At 49.7% G+C, this 19,122-nt stretch overlaps 8 protein-coding genes across 8 annotated transcripts; 5 read left to right on the forward strand and 3 right to left on the reverse strand.

Annotated features, from left to right (window-relative positions):
* The first annotated feature begins 55 nt into the window (after window positions 1-55).
* BDCG_09190 (RING-box protein 1) lies at window positions 56-1,899 on the forward strand. The gene is made up of 5 exons (XM_045424981.1): window positions 56-129; window positions 202-565; window positions 668-746; window positions 856-926; window positions 1,027-1,899. Exons 2-5 carry the CDS (start codon window positions 437-439, stop codon window positions 1,123-1,125), a joined length of 378 nt encoding a protein of 125 aa, XP_045273574.1. The 5' UTR covers window positions 56-129; window positions 202-436; the 3' UTR covers window positions 1,126-1,899.
* BDCG_09191 (microsomal signal peptidase Spc12) lies at window positions 1,404-2,666 on the reverse strand. The gene is made up of 3 exons (XM_045424982.1): window positions 2,368-2,666; window positions 2,063-2,122; window positions 1,404-1,943 (listed from the first exon to the last, which is right to left on the reverse strand). The coding sequence occupies exons 1-3, from the start codon at window positions 2,413-2,415 to the stop codon at window positions 1,746-1,748; spliced, it is 306 nt and encodes a 101-aa protein (XP_045273575.1). The 5' UTR covers window positions 2,416-2,666; the 3' UTR covers window positions 1,404-1,745.
* Window positions 2,667-3,044: 378 nt separating this feature from the next.
* Window positions 3,045-3,524, forward strand: BDCG_09192 (MFS drug efflux transporter; the record flags this gene model as incomplete). The annotated part of the gene is made up of 2 exons (XM_045424983.1): window positions 3,045-3,074; window positions 3,137-3,524. 2 exons carry the CDS (start codon window positions 3,045-3,047, stop codon window positions 3,431-3,433), a joined length of 327 nt encoding a protein of 108 aa, XP_045282842.1. The 3' UTR covers window positions 3,434-3,524.
* Window positions 3,525-3,646: 122 nt separating this feature from the next.
* Window positions 3,647-7,078, forward strand: BDCG_09193 (uncharacterized protein; the record flags this gene model as incomplete). The annotated part of the gene is made up of 7 exons (XM_045424984.1): window positions 3,647-4,119; window positions 4,259-4,389; window positions 5,147-5,343; window positions 5,470-5,733; window positions 5,805-5,990; window positions 6,048-6,176; window positions 6,233-7,078. The coding sequence occupies 7 exons, from the start codon at window positions 3,647-3,649 to the stop codon at window positions 7,076-7,078; spliced, it is 2,226 nt and encodes a 741-aa protein (XP_045282843.1).
* A 2,052-nt stretch (window positions 7,079-9,130) lies between these two features.
* Window positions 9,131-12,605, forward strand: BDCG_09195 (CorA family metal ion transporter). The gene is made up of 2 exons (XM_045424985.1): window positions 9,131-11,523; window positions 11,616-12,605. The coding sequence occupies exons 1-2, from the start codon at window positions 10,127-10,129 to the stop codon at window positions 12,193-12,195; spliced, it is 1,977 nt and encodes a 658-aa protein (XP_045273576.1). The 5' UTR covers window positions 9,131-10,126; the 3' UTR covers window positions 12,196-12,605.
* Window positions 12,281-14,165, reverse strand: BDCG_09196 (C2H2 finger domain-containing protein). The gene has a single exon (XM_045424986.1). The coding sequence runs from the start codon at window positions 13,835-13,837 to the stop codon at window positions 12,731-12,733; it is 1,107 nt and encodes a 368-aa protein (XP_045273577.1). The 5' UTR covers window positions 13,838-14,165; the 3' UTR covers window positions 12,281-12,730.
* BDCG_09197 (calcium channel subunit Mid1) lies at window positions 14,075-17,014 on the forward strand. The gene is made up of 2 exons (XM_045424987.1): window positions 14,075-15,608; window positions 15,716-17,014. Exons 1-2 carry the CDS (start codon window positions 14,378-14,380, stop codon window positions 16,390-16,392), a joined length of 1,908 nt encoding a protein of 635 aa, XP_045273578.1. The 5' UTR covers window positions 14,075-14,377; the 3' UTR covers window positions 16,393-17,014.
* On the reverse strand, window positions 15,406-19,109 carry BDCG_09198 (uncharacterized protein). The gene has a single exon (XM_045424988.1). The coding sequence runs from the start codon at window positions 18,931-18,933 to the stop codon at window positions 17,197-17,199; it is 1,737 nt and encodes a 578-aa protein (XP_045273579.1). The 5' UTR covers window positions 18,934-19,109; the 3' UTR covers window positions 15,406-17,196.
* Window positions 19,110-19,122: the final 13 nt, after the last annotated feature.

A 19,122-nucleotide genomic window follows, 5' to 3' on the forward strand; every position in this document is an offset into this window, starting at 1 on the left:
CACGCTCTGCTTATGTCATAGCGCCGGTTGTCCCTCGCTCGATCAACGAGAGCAGTGATACTATCATACTAGACGCCTGAATTCTTGGGGAGTGAGAGCAACCTGTGGATTTTGTGAAGCTATCTAGCTGTGGGATGATCCTTATTTTGTTTAAGTCCCCGAAATACGCCTTTGATGCTAAATAATCTAACCAGTAGCTAGTTATCTACTTCAATCAGGGCGCGCCGCCGAAGGCATCAGCAACCACCACCACCCACCACCCCAGAGCTCTCTATTGTCTACCTAGGTACGGAGTACTCAACAACACTTCCCGGTCTTGAAACACTAGCAACCTTCCGCGATATCCCTCCTTGTTACTTCCTCATTACACCTTTACGTACACATCATATTCGTTTTGAGGAAAACGGAATCTTCTCTCACACCCCCCCCTCCAACCATGGCCGACGTCGAAATGAAAGATGCTGCCCCCAGTGCTTCTGGGAAGTCAAAAGCTGTTGCTAGAGGAGGAAAATCAGCTCTCAGTGAGGCTAAAGGAGATGCAAAGAAACGCTTTGAGGTGAAGAAGGTTCGTTTTTTATAATTTAATTTTGCGGTGTAGCAGAGGCTTCTCTCTCTTTCCCGATTAGAATAGCTAACAGTTTGGGTTGTTAACCTCCCCCCGTGATAGTGGAATGCCGTTGCACTGTGGGCGTGGGATATCGTCGTGGATAACTGTGCCATTTGCAGAAACCATATTATGGATCTATGTGAGTTTTCAGTAAGATTGAAAGGGCGTGGATAGTGTAATTTTGGGGCGATGCTTGAGGGACAGAGAATTGAATATCATAACTGACTGCTTTTGCTCTATGCCTGCAGGTATCGAATGCCAGGCAAACCAAGGCTCATCCACGACAGAGGAATGCACTGTTGCTTGGGGGATTTGTAACGTGGGTTATCTCTCCCTTTCTCATTTCATATATGTTGTTGATTCGTTGTCATTCAAAATGGCTAATCAAAATATCCCGTCGATAACGTATATGTTTATAGCATGCGTTCCACTTCCACTGCATTTCGAGATGGTTGAGAACCCGACAAGTGTGCCCGCTAGATAACAGAGATTGGGAGTTCCAGAAATACGGACGATAGAGCTAAAATTATACAACCATCCATACAACCAAAACGGAACGGGACCGGAGTTCCAATAATTTTCTTAACGTTTTTCTTGGGAGAATATATTTCCTTTCAACCCCACCCCCGGAATTTAACACCCAACATCGCAGTGTTGACTAGGGAATGGCATGTGGAGGAGCGAACTCATGAGGCGAGTTATTTAGACCGGCCAGGTGGTAAGCTTGAGGGAAGACGGAGGGTTTGGAATAGAGGCTATGCGATGACGTTACGAAACATATTAATGAAACAAGGCCTTTTTTTTTTTTTTTTTTTTTTTGTCATATCTATTGAAAGTTCATGGGGATTACTACACTTAAATTCCGAAGAACGAAAGTGAAAGTAGAGCGTTATTTCATTTCTACGCGCCCTATCACTTCCGCTTTACCCCCCTTCCTTCCACCTTGATGCCATGTATACGATCGCTATGTCCCTCAAGAAAACCAGAACCAAAAAAAGAAGTCCAAGGAAACAGAAACCCAACCCATTCCATTCCATTTCTAGAGTATCACTATTAGAAACACAAAATAAGAAATAATCCAAATACACGCATTCTAACTCCCATTGTTCCTCCCCCTACGTTAAAGCAAACCCATCCGTCACCGCTTCCCCCCATCCACCACAATCCCTGCCCTTCCCACACCCCCAGATCCAGCAATCAACCATGGTTCCGGATGTTTATTATACATCGGCCAGGGCGGCACAACGACCAGCGCTGTGATGAGCGTCCCCGCCAGCCCGATCCAGAGGGTCAAGTGTACATCTTCGTAGGTGTACCCGACGATGAAAGCGATCGCCTGTGTGTCCAGGTGGAGTTATTATCGCGTGTTTGAATTTTCTTTTATAGAGTTCAACGGAAAGGGGGAAGAGACGGGGGGGAGACGGAGGAGAGAGGGAGGAGAGAGGGAGGGCTTACAGCAAAGATGCTGAGGAGGCCGGTACAGAGGTATTCAGCGATGCGCTGGCCGTGGAAATCCTGCAGTCGATTAGTTAAAGGGCATTAGCTCTCTGTTTTTCCGGTTCATCAAGACTTCATATTGCCAAAAGCCATCATCGAGACTCTGTGCGTAGTGCGCGCGTTGTTTGGGCAATTGTCTTTATTTCTAGACTTGCGAGAATTGCATGACGGTTTCCCGCAAAAGCGTCCACTGTAGGGCGGTATTTGGTGACGGAGATTGGGAAGGGAGATTGCAAGATCTTGTGGATATAAATTGTACGTACAATTTGGGCCTCCAAGAGATCTTGGAGGGGAGCGAGTATATCATCCATAGTGGGAGCTTGTGGTGTCTAGGACAGGTGTGCTCTGTAGATGGTAGATTTGGTTGATGTCGGGTTTTGATGCGGTTTGGCTTCTGGCCAGGTTATGGGGAACTGGAAGCTTCCCTGACCTAGCCGGATTAGGCCTAGCCGTTTTATGTACTGTACTATGCCTCAACCTCAGGAGGGGAACTAGTGATCCCAATAGCTAATTCACTTGACTGAGATAGCTATACCCAGTTTGACCCTGATTCCAAGTTAAAGTTTACCGTCTGTCCGTTTCATCGAACTCTGTTTACTTAACAGAGTTGAAAATCCGCTCTGGGCGGATCTAGATATGCTCGGCCGACGAATATCGGGCGTGCGACAGCATTAAGCCCTTAGCTCTTGAACCATACTCATAGATTATCAACTATGATCTTGAGCCACGGGCCCCAACTCCAGGATGGTTGCCGAAAAGTCGATCAATTCAACCAATACCTCGGAATCTGGCTCTATCCAAGGATAAAACAGAACGGCAATAGCAGACTTACAACACTACAGGAATTCTTTGGATATTTGTATGTTATTGTACTCCTACGCAGTATCACTTTGAAAGATGAGCGCCGTTATCCTTGTTGCAACAGAGGGATGTGGGAGAGATGTCAACTACTGGTATCACCCTATCAAGAGTAAGTATTAATACAAAAAAAAAGGCTGTCTCAGCATCTTCCCCGTCAGATATAGATAAAAGTCCAACTGGAACCAAATCGCCTACCAAATCGAGGCAATTGAGAATCAACGCCCTCAACATTCCATGAACAATGAAGATGTTACACTTAGAGAAACGGAGGGCGCTATGGATGACAAGGTACGCAAATTCACCGGCTTTCACCGGTTTCTAATATGCGCTGCTTGTTACTTGTCGGCTCTATGTATGGACTCGACGCTACTATGGCAGCAGACTTTCAAGAAGGAGTTATCTAGACCTTCCACAATTACCAACAATTCGCCTGGACTGGCGCTGGTTTCCCTCTCGGATCGGCAGTAATCATTCCTTCCTACGTTTTTTTTTCTCTTCACACGCTTCAACACGAAATGGTTCTATATCTCAGGGATTGCGCTGTTTCGGTGATTTCCGGCCTTTGCGGTGGCGCTCCGAGTATGAACGTCTTGATTGTCAGGCGTGAGATGGCCAGAGCTGGAGGGACACGTGTCTATCTGGGAGACCTGAACTACTTCTTGCCATGAACCCGGCCAGAGCATGGAGCAAGCGCATCTCCTCGGGATAGATCTTGTTTGGGCATGTGGAGCGATTCTAGAACTATTCGTTGGAATTGGGTTCTGGGACTCGTCTGCAACATGGCAATGGGGATACTATATCAACTCTATCATCGATGCAATCACAAGTCCTGTCTATTTGTTTTCCCTCCTATCAATCCATCCGGCTCGTTCGGAGCCGCTGGAAGGTCGACTGGCTAGTTTGGACTGTGTTGCAACATTTGTCCTGAGTGCAGGAATGTGGACCACTTTCGCTATGGGGTTGATTTTTACCAGAGGCATGTGGCAGAGGAACGACGGTCGTGCTTTTACAGTTGGGTTGCTCTCCTTACTCTTTATACCCTGCAACAACCCTTCTACAGTTTCACAACACCCGAGTCAGATCATTCCCCTGCCACCTACTCAGGTCCTGCACTCACATACTGTTCTATATAATGGCTACTGGTGCCAATACATGTGGGTCTTCTTCACCATGTTTTATTAACCCATCTACTTCCAATTCACACGGAACGATACTTTCGCCAAGGGCCGCGGTGCAGCTACTCCCCTGCCTCTCGTTCACCATTACCGCTAACATAGTCGCTAACATGGTCAGCTGGTGGGGCCTCTCTAAGATCAAATATTATATGAGATTCTCGCCACAGTCATGTACACTGTTTGCCAGACTTAATAATAGTGAGCTGCAGACTGCAGCAATTCGAGCCATCACTGAGGTGATGATACGGGGTTCGTCATTCCACGTGTGGCTAAAGGTCTAAGCATTACTGCCTCCTTGCTGACAAGATCGGGAAATGCTGTTTGGGTAGATGCTGTCGGAAATATATTCCGGGGCAAATTCAATTGGGAGAGCACGAGATAAAGCGATTGGCAGAAGCAAAATAAATTCTAGTCGCTTCCAATACTTCGTTCCGATAATGATAATAGCCCTCCGCCAATGAACCTAGTCATAGATATTGGGGCGTACAATATCGCCTATTCCCAAGTTGTTTGTACGGGTGTACAAATTCGACCAAATGAACCCAAGTCAGAAGTCGGAGTAGGTTTGCCTGCGTGTTGTTAGCGCAACTATCCTAACACGGCCAAGACATCACATTTAGCCCATTTTATGAATTAGCATGCAGGGATAGTCCTTACTCCGGCGAATGCGGCCGTCCCCTATTCTGTAATCTTCTGCACTGATTCAAAGGAGCTTCATCGCTTTCAACCTCATCATATTTTGCTTACCATGAGCTGCTCCACTGTTACACCCTCTCACCATGGCCATGCAACAGGAACGAAAGCGCCGCATTCAAGCGTGTTACCCCTGCTACACGCGCAAGCAGAGAGTGTGTAAAGTTTTCCCCCATGGGCAACTTGCAGAGCGCAGAAGAACGCAGAAAAAACGGGTGCCGATTAGTTTCCCAGTGTAACCGTCAGTATCCATGCAATCACTACAGCCGCCGTCGACGGGCCGAAGAGTGTATATATAGCTCTCCTTCGGTAGATGGTTCCGCCCGTCGTCCGGCAGCACCTGTCCCGGACGCTCGGAGCCGGCTACCACCCCAGGATGCGCAGCAGTCGAGAAGTGGATCAACCGAACATGAACCTGAAGGTTACCAGCCTAGCAAGAACTGTGCCATAGCCAAGACTTTTGGATACTTTGAGGATAGCAACACTAACACGATGACTCTGCTGCGGAATGTGTGTTGCCTAATAATTCTAGTCGGGACAGTTGCTTAGAGCTTATTCGACCTTTTTAGGTTGACTTGATCTATGAGGACTACAAAGATCTACTCGAACCCCCCATGCAATCTATGAGGGATACAGTCCAACTTCAGCTTAGGCGTATACCAGACCGCCAAACAAGTTATCCACGCTCCCAGCTTCTTAGCCCACTATCAGAGATGGTGGCCCAAAAAAGAGAACCCAATGGCTGTGTCTGATATCGAGTTTGCAACTCTTATTGCTCTCATTGGTTCTTATGCAACGCTGTTTCTACCTTCGCCCTCCCACAACGTCGAAAACATCTGTGGCCGGTCACTCTGTGATATTCGCGACACATGCAGTGATATTGGAGAGAAACTTGCCAAAGTCTGTGAAACCTTCAAGGGAAGGGTTCTCTCTTTCGTGTGCAACATGTCTTGTTCGCCGCATTGAAGCAGTCATGTGAAGGGGGTACAGCTCAGTTTTGGGAGGGCATAGCTTCTGCGTGCCGAGCCGCTCAGAAGGCTGGTATTTACACAGTGCCTACCGATACGCTAGATTCCTCCCTTTCCACTGGAGATAGTGCCCAAGAGCTAGAAAGAGAGGTCCGGGATGACTTTCTTCACTCTTTATGTTTTGGACAGGTATGCCTCCAGATTATTACAACTAGGACGGGTTTACTGACACCATTTTGATAATAGCCATTTAGCCAGACAGCTAGATCGGGTCCCTTTATTACCCGATTATTTGGTCGCAGAGACATTGCCCCGGTTGGCCTGATCTCGGACCATGGCAATTTACCGCCAGGCGCCCATGTTAATGCTCCAGATGTATTTGGCTGATGGAAGCTCAGCTAAGCCGATTCTGGCAGAGTTTCAAATTAAAGAAGAACTCCCCGTATGACCCAACGGAGCGGGAGCACAGATATGAGAGACTCTGCGCCGAGTATCTGCCTACCCTAGACCCAGCATTCGCTATAGATCACCCGGACATGACATGGGATATATCTCTTCCAAATTTACCTATGCAAAGGCAGCTCTTGTACATCGCTATTTACGACTCACTCTATTGGAATTTCCGGACAGTTCTGCTGCTCAAACCAGGCTATATCGACAGCCTCCACCCTTATAAGCGAGTACTTGTCCAGTCCCAAAAGCAGAGACTTGGTCTGGCTGCAATGAAAACGCTCGAGGCTGTTACCACCCTCCATTCAATGTTTGGTGTCTCTTGTACCCGCTTTGCCGTCATTATCTTCAACACCTTCGAGGCTACCGTTTTGTTGCTGTACCTTTGCGCCCATGCGGATTTTCCATTTGAGCAGGGAGACAGAAACACTGATATACTGGGCGTGAAGCTTAAACTGACCTATCAAAGGGCGATTCAAGTGAGTAGGCAGGCTGTTAATCGTCTGCAAATGCTGGCCGAGATGAGCGAGATGGCTGCGTCCGGCGCTGAGGTGACGGCTCAGCTTTTCATCAAAGGTGTCAGGGCCAGGCAGCTTCAAAGCCCAGGTACCGCCGCTCCGGCTAGTCCTGATACTTCATGGAAACCTCCAGATCAGCCTACTATGGAGGCCATCAATGATATCCAGGACCAGTGGGGGTTCTTAGAACAAGAAAATCCCGTTTTGACGACGGACATGTTCTCCTCAATATTACAAGACGATTCCTTTTCAAATCTGCAGCAGTCATCACTGGAGATCCCGATGGCATGGAGAGGTACGGGGATCTAGTACTGTTTAATTATGCTTCAGAGCCTCGCGGACAGGCCCTGCGGTCAGCCATGATTTCTTGACAGCAAACAATGTATATGTCCGTTTTGCAATGGCTTGAAAAATAAAACCTTATGGAACAAGAAGACAATGGCAAGGCGATGATTATGATTATGATTAAAGGATGTGTTTGGGAATAGAATATTACGACAACTAGATAAGTAATTATTATGAAAACTTGATAAGATTATTTATTTATACTTTATTCTACTCCATAGAGAAACTGATACCCCCTCGTTCGAAGGGAAGCGTGTGTCATGATGGCCGAACAATCTCTGTGACACCGATCACCGTCTTCCACGGTGCAATGTGTTTTCTTTCTCCAACAACAAATGGCAGATCTCCACCACTGTATACTGACCAAATATAGGCGCTGGGTGTCATTGTGCCATAGCTCGAAAGATTGCAACCGGACTAAAAAGAGATGCTACGCTCGCACAAGGTTGGCTGGGTAGTTGATCAAATCTTTCAACCCAGAGAATAAATCCACCACTAACCCTTCCTGTATGCTGGAATTCCGACACTTCCTTCCTACAGATGCTCTATCTATATCCATGCCTATATAAGTGTGGATATGTAGACATACAACCGGATCTTGGTCCCTCTATCGGGCCGGCATGGCATGAGGCGGACACAATGATTCAAAGACAGCATCTCCAGCTGGCAGATGGCGAAGGAGATCCAGAGTGGATAGGCAGAAATGAAAGTTCAAGGGGAGGATGCAAAACATGGCTCAGAGAGCCTGCTAGCGTGTATATATAGATGTATCAATGAAGGAAGGATAGAGAGATTCTATCCCCCTTCCCCCTCCGGTAACAACGAAGCGTACGAGGCAAACCTATCTAAATCCACCAGTGAAAAAAAAGGCCGGGGAACTGGACAACACGCCGCATTCCATCCAGCATCAGATACCGGGGACGGACGGGAAACCAGTCACTAAAGCAGGTGCTTGATGCGCTACGGTACCCCCCCACCTCCAATCCTACCTCGTTAAATCAGGCCTCGCGGAGTTCTACCACTAACCACTATTTCATCTCCAGTGTCATGGTCGTGGTTACCAACCCCTGCTCCTGATCCTGACCCAACGCCCACCCGTTTACGTGTGCTACCGCAATTATGGACAAGAGAAGAAAGACCGCAAACAGGGTTTCACGACTAACGAGGCATAAATCTAGTCAAATAGGCCCCTTTCTCAAAGGAGCCGGGAGTTCTGCGGGCGGACAGGCGGGCCGGATAAGATCAAGCGGAATAATCGGAAAGAGGAGGGAAGGAGGATTGAAGGAGGGGGTTCATATTGAGCAGATATGATGAGATTTTTGCATTTTGTGCGATGGCTGAAGCCGTTCCCCAACTCATCCGTGGGACTCTTAAACCAATTTCATTTTCAAAAAAGATCCTGCAACTTATATAAATGCATGATTATAATAACCACCTAGATTTATGATATAGACGGTAAGGCAGTAGTAGTAAATTACAGATATTTGTCGGAAATTCCAATATTCTATTGAATGTCTGTTTCCCACAAAAGAAGATCGACGGAACACAAATTAAACGAACAATTTAACTTCTTAATGATGTTCTCCTCCCATACACCTCCCAAAGGTAGCTAATTCAAAGGCGTAGAATGGATGTGCATTGGCTTGGCTCTGATTGGCTCATTCCTACATTGAACTTGCAGGTGGCTGGCCGGAGGGGCTAACTTTATCTGCTGCAATTCTGCACCGAGTGCTCCGTAGCTGAAGAAGAGAATAAAGAAGGGACGAATGGAGCGAACCAAGGGCATGCATGCATGCATGCTTCATGTCATTAGTTTTTGGGCTGATGTTTGGCGGGGTAAATAAGTCCGAGCTATCTGAGCACGAAGGCGACTGACCCAGAGGTTCTGTGGAGGTGGGCGGAGAGAGATCGCCGTAGAACTGAGACACTGCCTGCCTTCTGCACGCAATCCCGGACGAGCCGTGATATGTGATGATGTATGATGATGATGATGATGATGCTATGTTGGCGCTGTTGTTGATGTTGAAGTTGACAGTCCCGTGACAGGGCCCAGACTTGCCCGAGCCCTAACGCGAGCCCTAACTTAATTCTAGGCCTGGCTGACTAACCCACTTGGGCTTGGAGCCGATGGCAGCCGCCAAGCCGCTAAAAAAAAGTTTGTTTAGCCCACCAACAACTAACCCAGCCGCAGACATTCGCCGCCCGCCAGTCGTCGACATTCAACCTCATCCCATCTGATATCTTCGTCCTTGTGCTGTTTCTCTTGGTTCCACCACTTATACACCCTTTCAATCAGCCCATTCTGTGGCCCTATACTGCCTGATATCTGAACCTATCTGTTTTCTGCCCTTCTAATCTTTGTGTGTGTATTATACCTCCCCCATTGCTTGAATCACAGCTGGGTATCGCATCTGCGCACTCATCTCGATCATCTGTGAGACGGCCAGCCAAACAGCAAAGCCCGTCTCTTCCTCTCCCGCATCCTTCAATCCAGCGACCCTGGAGTCACTGAACTCCTCTTCTTCACCTACAGTCAAGTTGGCGGGGCTCAACTACTCCAAGTTCTCCTTCATCCACCCACTGCTGGGCCCAAAGTTCCGGGTCTTCTCTGGGGGCGACATTCGGCCTCCATAACTAGCCTTTCACCATAGCAAGAACCTTTCATTCTAAATATATATATATATATATATCCCTATATACATATATATATCTATCAAGGGCTGTAGAAGCCTAACACGGAGCAAGCAAGCCCTATCGCCCGTGGGCTGGGCTGGAGGAAAATTGGGACACCCATACCTTCGTGTGTCCACACCCGCGGCATCCTTTCAGTTGTGGCCTAGTCAACGCGCAGTGGGTCGCTTCCGGGCGTCTCACCTCTATAACGAATTCCGCACATCGCGCGAGCGTCTTTTCCGGGAAGGGAAGAGGATTTTACAAAAAAACAAAAAAAAGGAGGATAATCAACAAATCTGGCTTGTTCAATAATCAAAAGGGTCGATCCACTCATTCGCCATGAGTGAATCACCAAGATCGGAGAAGTGCCAGACCCGGTTCAGCACTCCTGCCCCAGAGCTTGATGATCATCGTTTCCAGCCCGAGTCTCTCCCTAGGGCGGATACGGTGGGCGAAAATGTGCTGAGCTGGCAGGAAAAGTTATTGCAGGCGCGCCAGGCACAGGAAGCGGGAAGCCCAGCTTCCCGCCGTGCGAATGATACTTTGCATCCCGAAGTGGGGATGATATCGAGAGATTTTGAGAACGCTATTATCGATGATGAGCTTGGTGGCCCGGGTGACATGCGTTCCCCTGCAAGCCCGCTCACAGCGATGCGACCGAGTCTCCACAGTCGTAGCTTCACTGTGCATGACCGCCCGACTCGTTCTCGAGCCTCGTCAGCATCAAGTCAGTCGACCTCCCCACCAAATTCTGTCGAGGCGTTTGCCGAGCCGCGTCGCCGTGAACGCGCCAACACGATGGAGAGCCATGCGCCGTTGGACTTGGACATCGCTCTCCAGAGGACCATGTCCTCCGGTACCAATAAGCGCCGCGGTACCTTCAGCAATGCGAGCGCCATTGGTGTGGACGCCGTGGACCCCAGAGCAGGACTCAGCGAAGAGGCGGATGTGTGCTTCCCTGCGTACGATGAGCCCGGAAAGACATCAATCATCGACTTCGAGGAGTTGGAGGAATTTGTTGCTCTGAGCAAAAAGGCTGGCCCTGTCCTGGCCCGCAAAGTTAGCGTCACTTCGCAGAGGAAGCCTCGCGTCTTCCACGATCTGAGGCCCGGGTCGGAGGCGAGGGATATCCCCAAGATTGTCATGCGACCTTCGACCCCTGAAAACGATTCTTCTGTATCCACAGACACTGCCGCTGGTCTCACAAAGCATATTAGCCACGCTGCGGATGAAAAGGAAGTTAAGAATCTCCATAATGAGAACGAGCGCAATCGTTTCAGCTTCTTTTCGTCCGAGTACCAGAACACCGTCCACGCCTGTGAACTGGGCGGCCTGGTGCTTGAAGGGGAGACTTTCCGTGACCTGTTCCATCTAGGCCCTGAAGGGGGTGTATGGTGGCTCGATGTCCTCGACCCGACCAATGACGAAGTAGGAGCTATTTCGCGAGCCTTCTCCATCCACCCTTTGACTGCAGAGGATATCATGATGCAGGAAGCTCGCGAGAAAGTAGAATTGTTCAAGCAGTATTACTTCGTTTGTTTCCGAAGCTTCTACCAGCTCGATAAACTCAGTGAAGACTTCCTGGAGCCAATCAACGTTTACATGGTCGTTTTCCGCGAGGGAATCATCTCCTTCACATACACGGAGAATCCGCATGCGGCCAATGTCCGGAAGAGAATTTCGAAGTTGCGCGACTACGTGTCTCTCAGCAGTGACTGGGTTTGCTACGCAATGATGTAAGTTCAGAATATTCTTCATCAGCAACCTTCCAATTTCTTTATCGAAAAGAAAAAACCCACAAAACTAACAAAACCTCCCACCATAACAGTGACGACATCGTGGACAGCTTCGGCCCCGTCATCCGCGACGTCGAGATTGAATCAGAAGCAATAGAAGACCAAGTCTTCATCGCCCGCGTCGAGGACTTCAACGCCTTCCTCCCCCAAATCGGCGGCCTGCGCAAGAAAGTCATGAGTCTCATGCGCCTCCTCGGCGGCAAGGCCGACGTCATCAAGGGCTTCTCCAAGCGCTGCAACGAACAGTACTCCGTGACACCCCGGGGAGACATCGGCCTCTATCTCGGCGATATCCAAGACCACGTGGTAACCATGATGTCCAACCTGGGCCACTTTGAGAAAATGCTCAGCCGCTCGCACACCAATTACCTCGCGCAGCTGAGCGTGACGAATCTCATGCTAGGAAACCGGGTGAATAAGGTGCTGAGCAAGATTACGTTCCTGGCGACGATCCTGGTGCCGCTCAATTTGATTTGTGGGTTGTTTGGGATGAACGTTACTGTTCCTGGACAGACGAGTGAAGGGTTGGAGTGGTTCTTTGGAATTTTGGGAGTCATTGGGGCGATTGTTGTCTTCAGCTTGGTGATTGCGCGTCGCTATAAGCTTCTATAAGCTAGTCTATTCTCGGTTTTTTTTTTTTTTTTTTTTTTCTTATTCTTATACTTTTTTATTGTCTGTTGTATTCGTAGTTGTGGGTGGAATTTAGATGAAAGCACAAGTTTTTCTGGTTTTTATTTTTCATTTTCTTTGTTGCTTACCTTGAGCTATCCTTTTGCTGTCTATTTATGTTCTAGAGTTCATTAACAAAAAATAAATATTGTACATAGTATTGATTCTTGCTGCTCTTTTCTCGTTGTATATATCATACATAATGCCTGTAGCAATACATTTTGCATTCATATCTATATTAATGTAAGAGTCCTTACATCCTAAGATGAATTAAAAAGAATTTCCCCCTGTCTATATCCTTATTTAGATGCCGGTGATAATGGCAAAAAAAATCCCCCCAAAACGCCAAAAATGCCAGCTCCCGCGCCGAACTCAGTGCTTCATCTGCAAGAAACAAAAACAGAAGAAAAAGAGCCAGAGAAACCCTTTTCAATCCAGGACTTTGTTAATGAAAAAGATTCTAGAAAAAGCAGAAGAATCATGCAATCTTCTGCTTCTTAAAATTGAACCCACCATTACCAAACTCCTTCAACCTCTCTTCCCTAGCGCGCTTACGCTCCATATCTTCCTTCATGATGCGCTCTGTGGCGGTGAGCGGTCTAGGTGGAGCTTCTACCTTTTTCTTCTTTGCAGCGCCTGTGAGGGCATTCTTCTTAGACGCGGCGGCGAAGACGTTTTTGGGTTTTGAGGTGGTTGCGCTGAGTTTTAGTGATGTTGATGGTTTGTCGGATTGAGTGGTTGTTGCTGTTGCTGTTGTTGCTGGTAGGGTCGGTTGTGCGGGTGTTGTAGCTGTTGAATCTAATGGAGATAAGCTTTTCGTCGTGGGTTGTTGGCTATTTCTAACCCGTGATGTCGTATTTGGCGGAGCTGGAGATGCAGACGCAGACGCAGACGCAGACGCGGATATAGGAGTAGCAGTTCCCTTCGAAGGTGCAAAGTTCAATTTAATCTTCTCCCCTTCAGTCCGCTGCAACTCCTTTGGGGCGGCCGCTTCGGCATCATCTTTCTCAGCCGATCCCCTCCCCGCGAGTTCTCGATCCCTCTGCGCCCTCCGCACCTGCTCCTCAATCATCTTCCGCTCCCTCTCCTCGTCGCCGCGATCCTGCATCTCCCTCTTCCTCAACGCATCCTGCCTCCTAAGCGCCTCAGGGCTATTATCAATCCACGAAATAAATATCCCCTTCTCCCCCTCCTCAACCCGACAAATCCCCTCCCGCCCCAGATATTTCGCAAACTCCGTCAGACTCGGCCAGCGCGTGGCATTCATGTGTATGTGTTCTTTGTTGGCGATGTATTCTTGGTAGAAGTGGTTGATGTTGATGGACTTCTCTCCATGGCTGGTGCGGAGCTGCTTGAGGAAATCGGAGAGGAAGTCGTTGGAATATTGCTGGATGTATTTGCGCGGGTCTTCGCCGACCAGCAGCATCTGGCGCACATGTGATTCTGACTGCGTGTGGCATTTGAAGCCGTTCTCGTCGCGCATTTGTCGCTCACAGACCTGGCAGTACCATCGTAGGCGCTGGAGGCCTTTGGATTTCAGCTTGTTGCTGAGGTATTTCGTGCTGCCTACTTCGGCGCGAGGCATGGTGGGCTAGTTAATTTCTGCTTCTTCTACCTCTTTATTATTCTCTATCCTTGGCTCTCTTTATATGAGTAGATAAGAAGGAATGTTTCGGTATATCAAAATAAATACAAAACCGATGTGAATATCTCGAGATAACAACCAGCTGGGGTGGCGAGCGTTTAGTCATCAGTGACAACGGATATATGTTTATCCGACAAGCTGACTATCCAACTTCCCTTGATTATTGAAGGGGATGATGTTTGATGCTCCACTTGCTAAAAACAGGACTGCCTGTTGAAAGCTATACATATTCATTTTGCGTCGGTTTCTGCGTTGTATTGCGTTGTCGGACGAATCAATGGGACCTTCCCCAAACCGCAAGCTTTTAGCTCCTAAACCGCATGTTATACAACTCTCCTTGCAGGTTTGAAGTGCATAATACCCAGTACGCACAAGGCGGACGACGCAGCGTGAATGGGCCAACAGAGGCCCATGTTTCTCATACGGGCCCTTTGGAACCCAGCTCAATAGCACTCTCTGAGCAGAAAGTTTCTTTTCAGGATGTCTTGCCTGAAACTCTCCCCCTTGCAAGCCCGCTTCGCGGCATCTCTAGCAGCGACTCTTTTCATCATCATCGTCCTCTACTTCGCCCTCTCGAACCCAAGTCTCGCATATGCTATTGACGTTGACTCGATAATAAGCAAAGATCATAACCATCCAATATTGCGGGATATCGGCTTTCCTCCCGGCCTTGATGACTTAGCTCTCCAAACCATCCCGAGTCTGGACCTGGATGCTGATGCCGCGGATACAGTGGCTTATATCTTGCGAAGAGCTCCAGGAACTGCCATGGCTTTAACGAATAATGTTCCTGAGGAAGGAGAGTTGGATATGGGCGCGACACTTTATTTTTGGATATCTAAGGAAACTTTGGCTGGCCCAAAGTCTAACCCTTCCGCGGGACTCCCTGGGGATAATGAGAATGGATTTCTAGATAATGTTTTAATAGTGGACGAGACGGAGTTGAAGCGGCCGAATGATACGCTGGCTAAACGAGCCACAAAAGTGTATATATCTGCGACCACTTGCTTGCAACCTACGTTCAATGCGACGAGAGAATCGCAGGATGTGGGACCGCCACAATTACAGCTCAAAATTTCCACATCTGGGAATATTGAACAGCCAGCTCCTGGAGAAGAAGACCCGGATTTGCGGGTCATAAACTTTGATGGTGGCTATGCGGGCACCGTCGTTGAAGCTGAAGGGGATATCCACATGGCGGTATCCGCGCCAAGAGACAATAAATATTTCGGCTCATACAAATTCGAGATCGCAGCGTCGATTGATCAATGGTTTCATGAAGCGGAATCTAATATCCCTTATCTATTCTTCGTCGATGGCGATAGCGAGTCAGCTTTGCTTCAGACAAGGGAAACAACTAACGCCAACCCTGACGATGAAATTTACAAAAAATGGATGAACCTTGATCCGCCACCGTTTACAATGTTTGCCCACGATATGAAGGATAAGTCGATTTTGGGTGTACAAAAATCGTACTGCGGGCTTAAAGCCAATGCGCAAATTCGCAAGGACGGGGATAATGTACAGGTCAGCATGACCAACAGGGGCCCCAAGCACAAACCAAAAGAACAGTTCTATATCCGAGGCCTAAATAGTAGTTCATCCTATTACGGGTTTCTAGCAATAGAGGGCAACTCCACTGATTCTGGCAGTGGAGTAGTTGGCGGCGGCGGCAAGGTTTGGAAACCCACGAACTTTACCACCAAGGCAGGTACGCATGATTTTTAACCCCTATAAAGATGGGATGGATCCGTGTGGAGTATTGCTCCCTGACATATATGGTCACGATATACTAACGCCCATATATCCACCAAACAGAAAACAACTGCGCCATCCTACACGACCTCGAATTCTGCTCAGAAGTAGCATACGCCGTCCCCTCCAACCCATCCATAAGCCGCACGGACCTCGCCAAAATCTATGACACCCACGCCCGCAACCTCTACAAAAACTTCTCCCGCTCCCTCGCCCAAATCCCCTGCAACACCTCCGACACATCCCTCTACTCCCTCGCCCGCAACTGCACTGACTGCGCCGCCGCTTACAAACAGTGGCTCTGCGCCGTCACCATCCCCCGCTGCGCCGACTACTCCAGCACCCTCCCCTTCCTCCGCCCGCGCAACACCGCCCAGGCCTTCCCCAACAACACCGCCATCGCCCTGGACAGCCCCCTGCGCCAAATGGTGCTCTCAAACTCGTCGCGCAACGCGCTCATCGACAAGGAGATTAAACCGGGCCCGTATAAAGAGGTCTTGCCCTGCCAGGACCTCTGCTATGAGCTCGTGCAAAGCTGTCCTGCCGCGCTAAGGTTTTCGTGTCCGACGGGCCGGTGGTTGAATGACTCTTACGGGATGAAAAGTCCCAATGGCGATGTTACGTGTAGTTATTTTGGGGCGGTGTATTTCTTGAACGGGGCCGGTGGGGTTGCTGGGGGTGGGTTCATGCTTGTACTCGGCGGAGTTGCGGGCTTTTGGATGGCGTTTTGGATGTTATAGATTCTACATTTTGCGTTTTCTTGCTCACTCTTTCTTTCTCTCTCGCGTTAGCTTTAGCGATTCTATTTCTTATCTCTTTTGGCCGAAACTGGTAGGCATGGAGGTGTGTTATTATCGATCACAGATAGGAGGGGGGGTATGTAAGTCATTGAGGGAACGGGGCAATGGGTTGCCTGATAGTATAATTACTGGCTTGTCTAAGATCGCCGGGCTTTCCACAAAGCTCATCGTCCCACCATTTTTTCGGCACTTTGTTTGAAAACCGGTGTGGTATTGCGAAATATTCATACCCCGGCAATGCTGTTTACCTTGATCCCCTTCTATCATCTACATCCATTTAAAATCATTCTATGGTTGCAGAAGGCTCCGGGGGTTCGCTCTTTTCCATATCTCGGTTCTCTGTTTTCCCTCTCATGAACAGGATAGTAGCACCTTGGTTACACCAACAATACACTTCTGTAATAGACCAATTACTTACTTCACTGAAAGTAGCTAGCTAGCTACCACATATTTTTACTCAACAACGTTCGTTATAATCAATATTTCATGGTCCTTATTAAACTCCAGCCTACTACCCCAAGCAGGAACAGTTCAAACATATAAAGTTCCACCTGCGAATAATTTCTAATATCAATACGCTGTAGAGATGTATATAGAGCAAAACATCGGGATACCAAAAGCATAGAAATGTAGAATGATGTTGATTAACAACAACCTCATATCCCCCAACCTATTCGAACCCAGACCTACTTCCAACGCCTCCACTCCCCCCCCCTCGAGCCCGCGCCCCAAAAAAAATCTACCCTACTTCTTCCTCGGCGTCACCCTAGGCGTCCACATCTCCCTCGATGCTTCCTCAACCCCCACCCCCCGCCGCCGCCCCGGCGTACTCCCCACAGACGCCCACAGCCTCTGCGCCGCCGGCGTCAGCGACGCTTTACTCAACCCCTTCCCCCCACCAGGCGTTCTCCCACCAGCACCAGCACCAGCACCAGCACCAATGCCACCACCCCCAGGCGTCCTCCCAAACGCAATCATAGGACTGCTCGGAAACTTCGGCACAGGCGTGCGGCCATCCCTCCCCGCGCGCTCCGCGCGCTTGTTCGTCGCGACGCGCTCGACCATGCGGTGGTGCAGGCGTTCGCGGCGACGGTTCTCGCGGATGGTGAAGGGGTTCGGGGTTGCGGAGGGGGAGGTGTCGATGTTCATTTTGAGGAGGGAGAGGTGGTAGGCTTCGTCGTGGCCGTCTTCGCCGGGCTGTGCGGGCGCTGGCTCGTCTTCGTCGACGAAGGCGTAGCCGTTGACGCGGGGCGTTTCGCCGCCTGTGTATCCTGGTTCGGAGCCGGCGGGGCGCGGGCGGCCGGCGATGGCGTCGCGGATGGCGGAGAGGGAGGGGGACGGGGGTATGCTGCTGTCGTCCTTCCTGGTGTTGGGGTCCGGGTGTGGTGGTGGGATGGGTTGGACGCGGGTGTTGCTGTATATGACGCGTTTGGGAGCGGCGCGGGATGTGGCTTCCGCCTTCTGCGCGACGGTTTCGTGCGTGTCTTCGATGGAGGATGGGACGAACATGAGGGAGTTTTCGGGCTTGTAGGCCCATGCGTCCGGTTGGGCGGGGCGGGCATCTTGATCGGTTGTGATGGGTTGGAGTTGTTTGTTATCATTATTATTGTTATTATTATTATTCGTAGTAGTAGTCGTCGGACCTTCACCTTCCGAAACCGCAACCGACGCCGAAGCCGAAATCGACAGCGCTATAGAAGAACTGGAAGAAGAAGAGGAGGAGGAGGAGGAGGAGGAGGAGGAAGGAAGAGCAAGCCTCCCCATCCTCTCCGCCTCCCGCTTCCGAAACGCAATCTGCCTCGGCGCCAAAATCTTATTCCCATTCCACATCCACGCATACTTCTGCCGCTTCTTCACATTCTGCCGATCGAGCAACTTATAGAACGACTCGTTGTCTTCACTGGTATACTTCGTCTGGAACGTCGACAGGCTCATATTCCGCACATCCACCACCCCATCCTCACTCCTCGTCGAAGTAGCCATCGAAACCGTCGATCCCGCCACAGACAACGGCGTATCACCACCAGCCCACCTATCAGAACCCCTAGGCGTCTCGGCTCCAGCCGTCCCCGGCGTCCGCGTCCCCGTCCCCGGCGTGGCGCTCCCAGACCTCCCAAACCGCGTAGCAGCAGCCCTCCCACCACCCCGCCGCGGCGTCATAACAGCCTCCAAATTCCTCCCCGCGCGGCGGATCCACTCCCTGTCGCGCGACTCAAGGGCATCCAGATACTCGCGCTGCGTCTGCGTCTCCAGCAGGCCCGGGAAGAAGTCGCGGGCGATGATGTGGGAGAGGGCGTCTGTGTATTCGTCCTCGTCGAGGACGGTGGCGGGGCGTTTTATGCGTTTGGGGAGCGGGGGTGGGGGCATGGTGAGGGCGTCTGAGGCGGAGGAGGGGCGTTTTGTGAGGGTGGAGGTGGGGGAGGGGGAGGAAGGAGAAGGGGAGGAGGTGGTTATTGGTATGGGGGACTTTGATAGAGACATGGTTGTATTTGCGGTTGATGGTTGCTGTTACTTGGAAAAATGGTGCATCGCAGTCTTTTATCGGTATGGGTTGGAGTGTTAAATGAGTGGATAGTTATGGTTGTACTGGCTGGGTTGCTCCCCGCAGCGTACTGAAATGGTGAAAGTTGAATTGTTGAGGAAGTCAAGCGATGGTGATGTGATGATCAT

Source organism: Blastomyces dermatitidis (assembly GCF_000003525.1).
Source record: "Blastomyces dermatitidis ER-3 genomic scaffold supercont1.14, whole genome shotgun sequence".
In the NCBI taxonomy this organism is placed as follows: domain Eukaryota; kingdom Fungi; phylum Ascomycota; class Eurotiomycetes; order Onygenales; family Ajellomycetaceae; genus Blastomyces; species Blastomyces dermatitidis.

Coding starts and splice junctions, on each gene's coding strand:
- BDCG_09196 (XM_045424986.1), bottom strand. CDS start 13,837: ATGCCTCGCGCCGAAGTAGGCAGCACGAAATACCTCAGCAACAAGCTG.
- BDCG_09198 (XM_045424988.1), bottom strand. CDS start 18,933: ATGTCTCTATCAAAGTCCCCCATACCAATAACCACCTCCTCCCCTTCT.
- BDCG_09190 (XM_045424981.1), top strand. CDS start 437: ATGGCCGACGTCGAAATGAAAGATGCTGCCCCCAGTGCTTCTGGGAAG. Junction 747..855: donor AAACCATATTATGGATCTAT/GTGAGTTTTCAG, acceptor CTATGCCTGCAG/GTATCGAATGCCAGGCAAAC. Junction 927..1,026: donor TTGCTTGGGGGATTTGTAAC/GTGGGTTATCTC, acceptor ATATGTTTATAG/CATGCGTTCCACTTCCACTG.
- BDCG_09191 (XM_045424982.1), bottom strand. CDS start 2,415: ATGGATGATATACTCGCTCCCCTCCAAGATCTCTTGGAGGCCCAAATT. Junction 2,123..2,367: donor ATCTCTTGGAGGCCCAAATT/GTACGTACAATT, acceptor AATCGACTGCAG/GATTTCCACGGCCAGCGCAT. Junction 1,944..2,062: donor GCCTCCTCAGCATCTTTGCT/GTAAGCCCTCCC, acceptor CTGGACACACAG/GCGATCGCTTTCATCGTCGG.
- BDCG_09197 (XM_045424987.1), top strand. CDS start 14,378: ATGTCTTGCCTGAAACTCTCCCCCTTGCAAGCCCGCTTCGCGGCATCT. Junction 15,609..15,715: donor GAACTTTACCACCAAGGCAG/GTACGCATGATT, acceptor TCCACCAAACAG/AAAACAACTGCGCCATCCTA.
- BDCG_09195 (XM_045424985.1), top strand. CDS start 10,127: ATGAGTGAATCACCAAGATCGGAGAAGTGCCAGACCCGGTTCAGCACT. Junction 11,524..11,615: donor TGGGTTTGCTACGCAATGAT/GTAAGTTCAGAA, acceptor CCACCATAACAG/TGACGACATCGTGGACAGCT.